Source organism: Rhinopithecus bieti, unplaced genomic scaffold (genome assembly GCF_001698545.2).
Source record: "Rhinopithecus bieti isolate Rb0 unplaced genomic scaffold, ASM169854v2 scaffold_18644, whole genome shotgun sequence".
Classification (NCBI taxonomy): domain Eukaryota; kingdom Metazoa; phylum Chordata; class Mammalia; order Primates; family Cercopithecidae; genus Rhinopithecus; species Rhinopithecus bieti.
The window spans coordinates 221,385-234,029 of record NW_016809656.1 but is presented as its reverse complement, the minus strand read 5'-3'; the positions used below and the strand labels follow the sequence as shown (position 1 = coordinate 234,029).

Below are 12,645 nucleotides of genomic sequence, written 5' to 3'. Positions count from 1 at the left end.
TATCTAATTGTTTTAGTTTGAATTTCTTTAAGTAACTAATGAAATTAGACATTTGCATATTTATTTTCTCTTTCATGAACTTGGTCTTTTGCCAAAAGTCTATTTGAGTCATAGAGATTTTCTGTCTTTGTTTTAAATGTGTTGACTCACTATAAATTTTTCTAATTTCCCATCATTTTAATTTTTTAATGAGCATCTTTTGTTAAGCAAATTATATGTATTTTTCCTATTATATTTAAGCTCATAAAATCCTGTCACACATTGCCAAAGTACACTATTTACTTTTGTTTCATATAGTTTTTGTTCCTTAGGCACAAGTGAGACTAGTTTCCTTGGCAATTAGTGTTGCTTATGATAGCCTATAAGTCTCAGCAATTTACTGTTTATATAACTAAACTATTTAAATTACTAACTTTAAATAACTATTTATATAAAAATGTTATATCTTCCCAATTAAAGTAAATTCAGGCTGATTTTTTCCTTTGAACTATGTGGAAGTAATAACTATAAAATTGTTTCCGGGGCCATCTAAAATTGTTCCTGGAGTTATCTGTGTAAAAATTGCCCCATCAGTATGTGATATTTTGCTAAGATAATAGCAGTCCATAAAACAGAATATGTATGTTTTCCTAAACTTTCCTCTTTTTCCTTTTAGAATTTTATAGAATCTTCTGTCACACTGTTTGAATCTGACCTAGAAAGTGGGAAGTTTATTGACATTACAAATCAGGAAATTTCTGATTTGGAAGAAATCGGCTTTGGCAGTAAAACAAGATCCATTCATGTTAAAAGTGGAGTGTAAGTTGCCCCCTCCTCTAAGAAACTTGAGAGAGTCTTTGGTATTTAAAATTGTTGTTTGCTCAATTGTATATCACATGTTTTTATTTTTTTGTTTTTTCTTTTTTCCCTACTAGTTGGGTTGCCTACCAGCAAAAGTTCTTCTGTGGAGAACAATACATTTTAGAAAAAGGGAAATACAAATGCTTTTTTGACTGGGGAGGATCAAATAATATAATCATGTCGATACGACCAATCCAACTGGTGAGTGAAGTATGAATATAGCCAATGCTGCATCATGTAATAGTATGCAATTGAATAAGTGGAAAACACTTTTTAAAAGTGGAGTTGTTGAATGATGTCATGTGTGTATATAGAAAGAAAATGCAATAGCAATTGAATTTCTGTAGACTCCATAGAGTAGTAGATATTAACACATGAACGAGATGACTTCGTAATTTGATCAGTTCATTCACTTAACAGCATTTATTTAGTGTCTCTGATGTGTTGGACACTATGCTAATCACTGAAGATAAGAATTGAATAAGACTGTCCTGATGGTTCTCTGTCTCTCAGAGGAGATAGATGTATGGACAATTAATGGTAGTATGATTAGTGAGAAAATGAAGTGTGTAGGCAGTGCAGGGGAGCAGGGAAAGGGAACACTCGGTGCCTGGGGAATTGAAGACTTTGCCTCAGAATAGGATGTATTGGTGAATTGAGTGATAGTGTAAAGGATAAAAGCAATTTTTCTAGGCAGAAAGGGCATTTCACAAAGAAGGAATAATCTCCTTGTATGCAAATTCATGAAGTTGTAGAAGAGTGTGGCCAGTTTGGATAATAAACCCTGCAGAACAATAAGAGTGCCCATGAGATAATGTTCAGAAATTCACACTCCTTCTTTGTAATGGGCACTAGGCCATATTTTTCTTCCACCTATAATATTACTTAAAAGTGAATTAGTTATAAATACTAAAATTATTATAAGAGAATTCAGTAGGTTATTTGAGAGCCATAGCCAATTCAAAGAGTCTCATAAATAGGTCAAACCATCAAAAAAATTTTTCAAGCTGGTTGCAGTGGCACAGGTGTGCAATCCCAGCACTTTGGGAGGCCAAGGTAAAAGATCGCTAAAGCCTGGTAGTTTGAGACCAGCCTGAGCAACACAGTGCTCCTCTCTACAAAAAATAAGCAAAATTAATTGGACGTGGTGGCACATGACTGTAGTCCCTGCTACTTGGGAGGCTGAGTTGGGAGGATCACTTGAGTCCTGAAGATCAAGGGTGCAGTGAGCTGGGACTGTGTCACTGTACCCCAGCCTGGACAACAGAGGAATATTCTCTCAGAAAAGCAAGTAAAAAAAAAAAGAAAAAAAAATTTTTTTCAAAGGATATTTTCAAAACTTTCAAAAAGACAACTAAGATTATGTGATTACAATTTTGAAAATGTTTTAATATGTTTTCAGGAACCACTTGGGATAAATGAACCTCCGCATTTGGTATGTTTAAAAATATTCTTATAATTGTTAAATTGTTTACTAAAAGCATTTATACCCTTTCTCTCAAATCTTTCTCTTTTCTGCAGATAACTTTTATGTGTCTCTCTGGCAGAGCAGATTATATTGCACTTGGTATCTATGAGCAGAAGAATTTACATCTTTGTCAGTGGTTGTATTAGACTGGGTTTGTCACACTTCCTTTTGTTTTCTCCTGACAGAGCTGTAGCTATGACCACTTTAGGGTCATTTTGAACTTCTGGCAGTCTTTCTTTCCCATCGTCCATTCTTTCTTCAGTGTCACATTCTTCATAGAATATTATATTTATCTCTGGAAGAGCAAACTTACCATGGAAAAGTCACTGTCTTGGCATGCTTGTTATGTACATGTATTTCTAATACCTATAATCAAATATTTCTGAGCTAGTGAACTTGAAACCCTATATTCATTTCTACTGTAGTAATTGTTTAAAGGGAACTGGACAATACTTTGGAGCCCAACATTTGTTTATTTTCTACTGAGGGCTAGAAATTGTACCTATTTAACGTTTCTAATAAGTCCGTAAGGTCAGTATTACTCCCATTTTTAGATAATAAATCTGAGATTCAGAATTTAAGTAAGTGCCATATACACAACTAGAAGTAGCAAAAGAGACGTTTCTAGTACGGACCACACTTGACAAAACCACATGTTTAGGGTTTTACATCAAATAAAGACATAATCATCATACGAGCAGTACAACTATAGAAGGAAGAGGGGGTGAGAGACATTGCTTCCTTTGTTTTATTTTAAATTACAAATTCAGAAAAATTGTCAGAAAGCCAAATATAGTGATTACTTTTAAATATTTGGCATTTGCTGCCTTTACATAATGCTCAGTGTTTTCTCTGAATGTGTATGTTTTCATATTCATGTCAGTGTTTATTTCAGACCAGCTTAGTTTAACCATGTTTCCATTCACAATGCTTTTGGGTTTTATTATTTTCTGATTAGCTCAGGCCTATTGGGAACATTTCCTTTCTGAATATAATTGAGTTGTTGTATTTAGAGACACTTCCTGCCAGATTTTATTTTGAAATTTTGAAAACTCCCAACTGTGGATTTTAAAGTGTTTTTTTCACATGAATCAAAACAACATGAGTAGATAGAAGAAAGAGAAATTATTTCAAACTGCACATTTTTTGAGTTCTAAGTACAGATAAAAAGCCTTGTTTTTTAAATCTCTGTTTCTCCTGCTCCTACCTCCTTGTTCTTTTTTTATGGACTTCCTTGTTTGGGGCAGATTGCTGGGAGGATTTTCTTTATAGTATTTCCAGTCTAACTGGAAGAGAGGAAGCCGCAGAAAACGCCCAGTGAAATCAGCTCCACTTCATTTTTCTGGGTATGGCTAAGTTATTGCCTTGTGGAATAAGCATTTCTGACAGGTGTATGATAACTGGATATTTAGTAACACATGAACAAAACATTCTTAGTTTACCCAGTATCAAAGGCCTTGTTATTTTCAGTGGATCAAATTTTCAGACATTCTTCTTGTTTATACTTACTTAAACAGATCTTGGCTGACACACTGGTTCTGTTCAATAACTAGAAAGTATTTTCTCTTCAACAGGCAGTAGTTACAACAGCCAGATTGGCAATACAGATGCTGTGTTCAGATGGGGTACTAATTTTCCCTGAGGAATGAGGAGGAAGTTTCATTTCAGAGCTCAAGTCAAGAGAGGGAATTTTTTTATGCTGGTGATTTTAAGGGGAACGTTAAGCAACCTAAGAGGGGAAAAGCCAGAAAATGTAGGTGTATAGGGATTAGTATACATTATGAGTGTTATGATGATTGAAAATATTGTTAATGACTGTTCTGGAAACATATCATGAGGAGATGTGGCTTATTTGAGATATTGGTGGAATGCCACCTTTTATTTTTTAATTTTATTTTTTGTTTTGGGATTAGGAAAGTTTTATTTTGTTTTAATTTTTTTTTGTCTTTATTTCTTCTAAAAAAAGGGGGGTGGGATACATGTACAGAACGTGCAGGTTTGTTACATAGGTATACGTGTACTATGGTGGTTTGCTGGACCTATTGACCAGTCCTCTAAGTTCCCTCCTCTCACCCCTCACTCCCCAGCAGGCCCTGGTGTGTGTTGTTCCCTTCTCTGTCCCCATATGTTCTCAATGTTCAACCCCCACTTATGAGTGAGAACATGCAGAGTACACCACCTTTTATTGAGAAGATTTTTTTTTTTTCTGAAGGCTGAAGCTTGGTCATTGTGTCTAATTAGCAACTCAAGATATACAGGATCGCTATAGAATTCTTCACCGTTAGCAAGTGACTTTTTTTTTTTTATTTCCCTCCCAAACAAAAACCAAACAGAATATGTATTATCTGCATATCGTCATCATCTCTCTTACCACAAGTCCTGAATATTGGAATCTAATACTAGATTAAATCTTATAACAGTGAATTTGGTTTTCAGAGGCGGTTGTAATTAGGCATCATTCTCTAGAAATTCTAACCAGTTCTCCCCTTTGACTCAGCCAAGTACTTTTTGTTTCTAGAATCTTTTTAAAGGTTATTTCCAGATATAATTAAATGTTTGGATTTATTTAAATATTGAGCCCCTGTTCCATTTTATGCATGATTCTCACCAAGAAAAACAACTAGGTATTTTCTTATATTGGATAATTTAGCCTCACTGAATTTTAAAGTGATCACAGGATCTGTAATAATTGTTGCTACTGTTTTCATGTATAGGGGATAGGAAAATGACAGCTTTAGGCAATACAGTAAGATTTACAAGCAGTAAAGAGAAAACACTTCTTTGTAGCACTTTAACCAGATCATTTTTATAGGAGCCAAATCACAGAAATACTTAGGAAGAATTATTTCAGTAAAGAAAACCTTTATGATTAATAAGGGAAATGAAATCATTGTACAATATATAACCAATATGAGAAATATATAACACTACAGTATGAGAAAGATGTGATGTAATAGAAGAATAGAAACAAGACTTTTCCTTAATAATCAACATATTTCTATGAGGGAGGCTCAAAGGGCTAGAGAAAGTCTTATTTAGACAGGGAAGAAAGTTTCTCATAGAAATTATTTTAGTATTGGAGTAAGTAAAATTACATTAAAAATAATGCTGATATTGTAGAATAAGTAAGCACAGCTTCTGTGTTTTGTCAGTAGTTCATTGCATTTTTAGTTTATCACATTATATTAAAGATATATATTACCACATATTGTTAGCATATATTATAAATGAAAATTATGTAGCAAAAAGAATTTCTGTGAAATCTTCATAATATAGTGGAGATAATTTCTGCTCAAATGGTAGTTCTAAGAAAGAAATACAATAATATATGTGAAAAGCAAACCAGAGGGATACTTTTTTTCCTTCACTTCTATTTCCAGTTGGGGAGCTGTTAGGGATTGAGCCATACCAATGTGGCACAGAAGGATGGGTATAGTTTGGAAAACACTCATCTCTTGTTTGTCTATTTGCCTTGGTTTTAAGCAACCTGAGTTGTTTTGTATATTTGTTATCCGTTGTTCTGTAAAGGAAGCCAACATGGTCATTTATCCAGCTAGTTTTTCCAAGGACTTAATTTCTCCAAGGCTCTGTCACTTAATTTCACCAAGAGTAGAAACCACAAGTTAATTATTATAATCAGTAAGCTCAGAGTTGGTTTCTGTATGGTTGATCCTCAGAACATTATTATGAGAATTGTTCTGTTTTGAGGATTGATAAGGTGATCAAAATGAGGCATATTTTTGTAGAGTTGGTCTAATTCTGGGTGAGTCATACACCAAATCTCATCTAGTAAACTCAGATAAGCATTTAACCCAGTTTTTAAAGTTTGAACAAAGACTATTTTAACCCATCAAATCAAGAGATACTTTATAACATTATTTCTGCATGTGTATATGGATTTTAATTAATTTTTCTGGGTATGAAGACTGAGACAAAAAACTGGAGGTGGCTACTATATATACCATCTGAAAGATGCTTCACTGGCATTATCAGTAGTCCAGGATTTGATGTTTCATGGCTTCATTGTGAAAATGGTGAAGTATAAATCTTCAGTTCAGCAGTATACAACTAATTAACTGGGAATGTAGTTAGTGAGCAAGACAACATGTCTCTCTTCTCATGTGGCTTTTCTTTAATTTTTACTAAGAATTTCCATGCAGGAGAAATTTCTCTGCATTTTTTGGAGGTTAAAAGTGATTTGCTTTTTAGCCTCACATTTTATATGTCTTTAAGTTAAAAAACCTAAGTATGTCTTGGTTTGGACTTCATTTCTTTGCTATCCTCTGTATCTGCTACAAGGACTACAACAGAAACTTGCTGGATCACATCTCCTTAAGGAAAGAAGTCCCTTGATGTTTTAATGCTCCAAATACAGTGTGGTTTCACAGTAGGAAGTGGTGTTGTACAAACCACAGATGATCATGGGGAATTAGTTTTCTCACCTCCTTGATTTTGACTGATCTTTGATAACAGATCAAGTAAGGTCAGAGCAGAATGAGATAACCAAGAAACAATTCTTCTAAGAAAAGGGAAGACGAGGGAGGTGAACATTAGCTGCTCAGAAAAGCCTTATCCTCGATGACAGCATGAGCAGATGGTCTCTTATGATGTGTTCTGTGCCCTAGTGCAGGCCTGTCAGCGCAGGGTGGACCTGTGGGCCATGTTGTTCCAAGTCTCCAGTGTATTATGAAATTTTTATGGGCTCTTTAATTTTTTTCATTCCTATTGTAGATTCAAGGCTACCAGAGTTGTAGATTATTATATATCTGGTCTAAAGGGAATTATAGTTGAGATTTCATGGATTTTTCTCGACAAAATTGACTAAAGTAGAAATGTAGTTGTATATAACTATAAGCTGCACATTTAAGGTATTCTTATCAGAAAACCGAAGCCTGTAAGCTGAAATACATGACACAGATATCTTTCTTTCTTCACCATAAATCTTCCACTAATCCCGTCATTATTATCTCCTCTGCCATCTGCTCGTGTGCCCTCCTGGGTACTCTTCATGCTTGCTTATGGGCATGCGCTCATGCTCTCCTCTTCTTATATTAACTGTGGATCAGGAAGAGCTAGGGAGAGAAGCATCTAACCATGTAGCCTTATACTAATCTAAGCCTCTTTCATGTTTAGCACTAAATTTCTTCTTATTTTATACATCTGGTCTCAACATAGGGCATAGTGATTGTTTGAGAGAATAAAGGACCACATGTTAGTGGAGGAAGGACTCTAATGTACTCTTTTATAGGTAGAATTGTTTTCTAGGCCTCTGTTCCCACAATTTGGTGGAAGAGAGGCAAGAAAATGGTAAACCAACAGTGACGTTCCATTCCTGAAAACATGTAAGAAAGCAAGTTTAAGGAGCATATCATTATCCCTAATATGAATTCATTGATAATAGATAAAACATGAGTCTGATATTTTGCTACATTTTATAAATTCATGAAATTAAAGGTTTTTATTTGCTTTTGATAATCTAAGACCATTTTTTTTCTGTTTAACTGTTGTGTTGTTGTTCTTGTAGCTCAAAGTATTCAGTAAACCAGGGTTCCAAGGTGAATGTATAGATTTTACAGAAGAAACTTCTGATTTGACTTCACTCATACCATGTTCTTTTAAAGTTCTTCGAGGTTGGTAAGTATGCTTACTTAGTGTTTTCTGCTGTTATTTAATAACTAATGTTCTTAAATTTACAGAGATATATTTTTTGCATGCACAGTGAATCTTTAAAATTTATCTTCAACAGGCATTGGTTACCTGCTAACTGATCTATATTAATTTTGCTTAATTTGTATTTTGAGCTATGATGGAATACAGAAAAGCAGAATGCTGATTAACCAACTTAGGGAACATTTTGATTTTTGTCTCTCACTGTGATCTTAGATTATTTCCTAAATATTTTGAATGTTTATATTGTATATTTATTGTCTCACACAGTAGAATGCGATAAAATACCTGGTGTTTTAGAAGTAAGACATATTAATCCTAATTTTTTTAACCTTTTAACGAAGTATTCATCATCCCCCTTTCACAGATGTGGAAACCAGGTTCAGAGTTAGGGTTTCCCAAGATCACATACCAAATTTCAGACCCATGATTCCTTTGGTCTTTTTTTCTCATCTCTGAATTGGATATTCTTCCAATTGCAACAATATACTGTATATTTTTCACGTGTATATGAAACTACATGTGATTCTCACAGCTAAAATATATTCTACAAATTTTTTATTGTGCTAAAATAAAATTTACCATTTTAACAATTTTTAATTGTACAGTTCAGTGGCATCTCTATGTATCAAACATCTACCCAGCAACCTATCAAAGTCTCTTTTCTTCCTTTAAAATATATTAGGTTTGTCAGTTTTCCTCCCTTCTCCCTTGAATCATTAGAGGCCTGGGCCTTCTATTTTTCACTTCAAAAACTTCAGTCTCTTAGCTACCGCCTGTTTCAGTGTCATCTAATTTCTAGTGTTTACCCCAAACAAATCACAGTCCAATTATGTGTCCCAAAATCCAGTTTAATATTTTTGCTAATGCTTTAATTCCCAGCCATTTTCTAGTACCAGTCCAATCAAGTTCAAGCTCTTTCTTTTCCTGACCTTACCATCAACTAGCCTCCTTTTCCTATCCATTTCCCATCCTATTCTCTTTTCTAACATTTGCTTTCCTCCATACCTTCTATACCGGGGGTCAGTACACTTTATAAAGAATTAGATAGTGAATATTTTTGACTTTGTGGGTTCCACAGGCTCTATCCCAGCTACTCTCAACACTGCTATTAGACATAGCACAAAAGCAGCCATACGCAATACACAAACCAATAGGCACAGCTGCATTCCAATGAAACATTATTTATGGACATTGACATTTTAATTGTATGTAACATTTACATGTCATGAAATAGTCTTCTTTTAAAATTTTAAGCCCTCTGAAAATGTGAAAACCAGTCTTAGCTTATGGGCTGTTTGAAAAGAAGCAGTGGGGCAGATTTGGCCCACATGCTGTAGTTTGCTGATGCCTGTTTCATACCAAAGGTTGGAGGTCTCTGGTAAATCTAGCCAGCAGGTGTCATTTGTTTGGCTTATACGCTAGGTTAAAAAAATTGTATTAATACAATTTTTACAAATGTAATACATTAATACAAATGTAAGTATTAATACTTACATTTAGGATATTTTTCAGAAGAAGCTGTTTTCCACCTTCTCTTTAAAAATCAGAAGATTTTACGACTTGGAGAAAGCTTTTGCCTTTGTCAGTAATTAGCTGGTAGTGAGTAGACTGCATATGTGCTTTCCAGCATACCATAATCACCACCATTCCCAATTTTTTTCCACCTGGCACACTACTCAAATCTGCATTACCTGTGTGGTCTCCTGAAGGTATATAAGTTTGTGACCCCTGCTTAATAATAATTCAGATATATCCTTTAAGGTTCAGTCCACTCCATTATTTCTGTTCACCTTCTTGATTAACCCTAAATCAAGCAGTCCTTTCCTTCTCCTATTTCCTACAGCTCTTCTGCCTTGAGCCTCCTTGTATTTGTTTTTGTTTATATACTTACCTCTGAAAAGAAAATGTGAGTTTTACAACATTAAAACACAGAGTAGGGCACAATAAGTTAAATAGAGATCTGCAACTCTAATAAGAAATAAACACACACACACACACACACAAGGACCTGAAATAATTTTGTTACTATTATTTGGCTCTGAGTTCCTTCTCCACTAAGATAAAAGAAAATATTTTACAAGATTTAGGATCATTGTCTGTTAATGAGAAACACTGAAGTTTTCTGGAGGAAAATGTATTTTCTTGAACTGAATAATAGGATAAACTAGTCACACATGTCTCTTCATGTAGGAAATATACAACAGCAGGATAAAAGAATACAAGAACAATGACAACTGTGTAAGCACCTGGAATGTGTAAGAGACCTGGATTTGAGCCCAGTTCCACCATTTTCTAGCTATGTAACTTTAGGCAAAATGAGTCATCTCTCTGAACCTCAGCTTTCTCATCTGTAAAGGAGAATTAATAATGATACCTACCTCAAAGGTTTCTTAGAAGGACTAAATAAAATAATGCACTAGCTTTATGCCTGGCACACTAGAAACCTTTGATAAATGTTGACTATGAAATGCTTATTACAGTAGAAGACATGACAGTAAATTATAATGTCACACAGCATTTCTACGGTTATCCAAAGTTAAACTGGTCTGGCAAGAGTACAGTTCTGGTGATCTTAAAATACAGGGCTAGAACTTAGCCACACCAAAACTAAATTAGTAACAGTCATTTAATTTTTCCCTTGGGCTCATTCTTTTCAAAAGGGTATGTGTTTAGCTATCTTTTGATGAATACTGTATTGAAGATAACTCACTATTGAAGATTCCGAGGGGTTTATTTCTTTTAAAATTTTCTATTAGTTGTCAGATTTGTAGGTGACAGGTTTTATATACTCTTGTGTGATTTAAAAAAAAAAACTATCTTCTATGCTCATCTAAACTGAATACAAACATTTTAAATTTTTCCCAAAAAGAGCTTATAATCTGTTTAGGTACTTAATAATCACCCTGATCTAATCCCAGAGTGCTATACGTGAAGGCACTAAATAAAAAGAATGTCTTTAGCTGAAAGCATACATCGTCTCATTTCAAACTTCATCTCTACCATTGAGTAGTTTGAGGAACCACGGGAAAATCACCTTACCTTTCTGATCTTTACTTTTGCTGCCTATAAAAATGAGGATGTTCCTAACTCATAGAATTATTAAGGACACCATGAAATAGTATATGTAAAGTGCCTAGCCTAATGCCTGGTGCATCATAATAAACAGTCGAGGAATAATAGTGGTAGCTGTTGTGTGTGTGTGTGTGTGTGTGTGTGTGTGTGTGTGTGTGTGTGTGTGTGTGTGTGTTTAAGCTGGTGTGGTGGTGCTCTGCACCACTTTCTATGCCCTACTCCTACACCAGTTCCCACAGCAAAATAATGAGCCTATACTGCCAAGTGAATGCAATTTGACTGAATGTTTTACTGCTTGGCTTTTAGCTGGCTCCTCTATTACCAAGAAGACGTGTTTGTTAATCACTGTGTGTTAGAAGAAGGCCTCTATGCTGACCTTACTTCCTGCGGTTGCCCAGCATCTAAAGTCAAATCTCTCAAGCCCATTGACTATGTAAGTACTTTGCAAAATGCATACTTATAAGACTCTTTTTCTTGTCCAGTTTAATTACCACCAATGATAATGTGAAGTTGGAAGAAATGATAAAAGGAGAAATATCAAAATCTGAAAAATATGAATAATTCATTTGTCAATTGTAAAACTGAGGTCCACTCATGAAATCCAACCAAAATGTAACATTGATATTCTTTTTTTAAAAAAAGCAGGGGTGTAAAACTCAAGAATTAGAATAATGTAGGTCTCGACTTAACTCCCAGTTTGATACTTTAATCAATTTGAGTGACACTGGCAAAGTTACTTGGCTTACCCATCTATAAAAATAAAATAATAACAATAGTACTTACAAGGCCACTGGGATATTAAATGAGATGATGCTTATAAAGTGCACAGCATATGGTGAGTTCTCATTTAAATGTTAGCTATTAGTACCATGGTTGTTGTTATTATAGCTGCTTAAATATAAAAATAACCTGACCACTTTATTATTCTACTAGGTAAGTCACATGACAGTTTGTCTGCTACTAGGGTAGCAGATTCGAAATTCAAACCTGTTTTTGGGAACAGGGGCTTTCTGTCTGGTGTGTGCAAAATGATCTGGGTCACCTTGGAGGCCCATATTTACAGAGTAAGTAGGTCTTCCTTTCCACCACATTTATTTAGAATTTCAAGTGTGAGAAAAATGGGATCACAACTCCAGGACATCAATTCTGGACCCCTGGTCAATAGGATCTGTGCAGAGGAGGTAGTGAGGATCTTGGATACTTTCAAGATATCTAGTTATGACAATTCCTTGGCAATATGTTTGGTCAAAGCTTCAGTTTTACACAGAGCTGATTAGAGACTCTACATAATGTAGTAGTGACTCAAACCTTTCTGTCAAAGCTGACTCCAGGGATAATGGCCATACTCAGGATCTTTGATCTCAACCTAAGCAATGTCGTCCTATTTCACAAGGCATTTCTGGATAGAGTATTCTTGGTATCAGACTGATTATAGAGTCTTGGCTGAGAACAAGAATATAAATAGTGTTCTTGGTCTCTCTCAATGGCTCTGTAGATACTAACATGGAAAGAATAAGTGGCTACTAACACTTCTTGTCTGTTAGAGGAAAACTGGTTTAAAAAAAAAATATATATATATATATATATATGATCTG

The 12,645-nt window shown here is 34.7% G+C and overlaps 1 protein-coding gene across 1 annotated transcript in view; it reads left to right on the top strand.

Moving 5' to 3' along the window:
- The window catches only part of CRYBG3 (crystallin beta-gamma domain containing 3), a 122,224-nt gene that overhangs the window by 80,712 nt on the left and 28,867 nt on the right, over positions 1-12,645 (top strand). Inside the window, exons 13-17 of the mRNA XM_017889939.1 lie at positions 656-798; positions 915-1,041; positions 2,243-2,275; positions 7,833-7,942; positions 11,357-11,483. Coding sequence (XP_017745428.1) covers positions 656-798; positions 915-1,041; positions 2,243-2,275; positions 7,833-7,942; positions 11,357-11,483 — 540 coding nt within the window. The remainder of the gene's footprint in view (positions 1-655; positions 799-914; positions 1,042-2,242; positions 2,276-7,832; positions 7,943-11,356; positions 11,484-12,645) is intronic.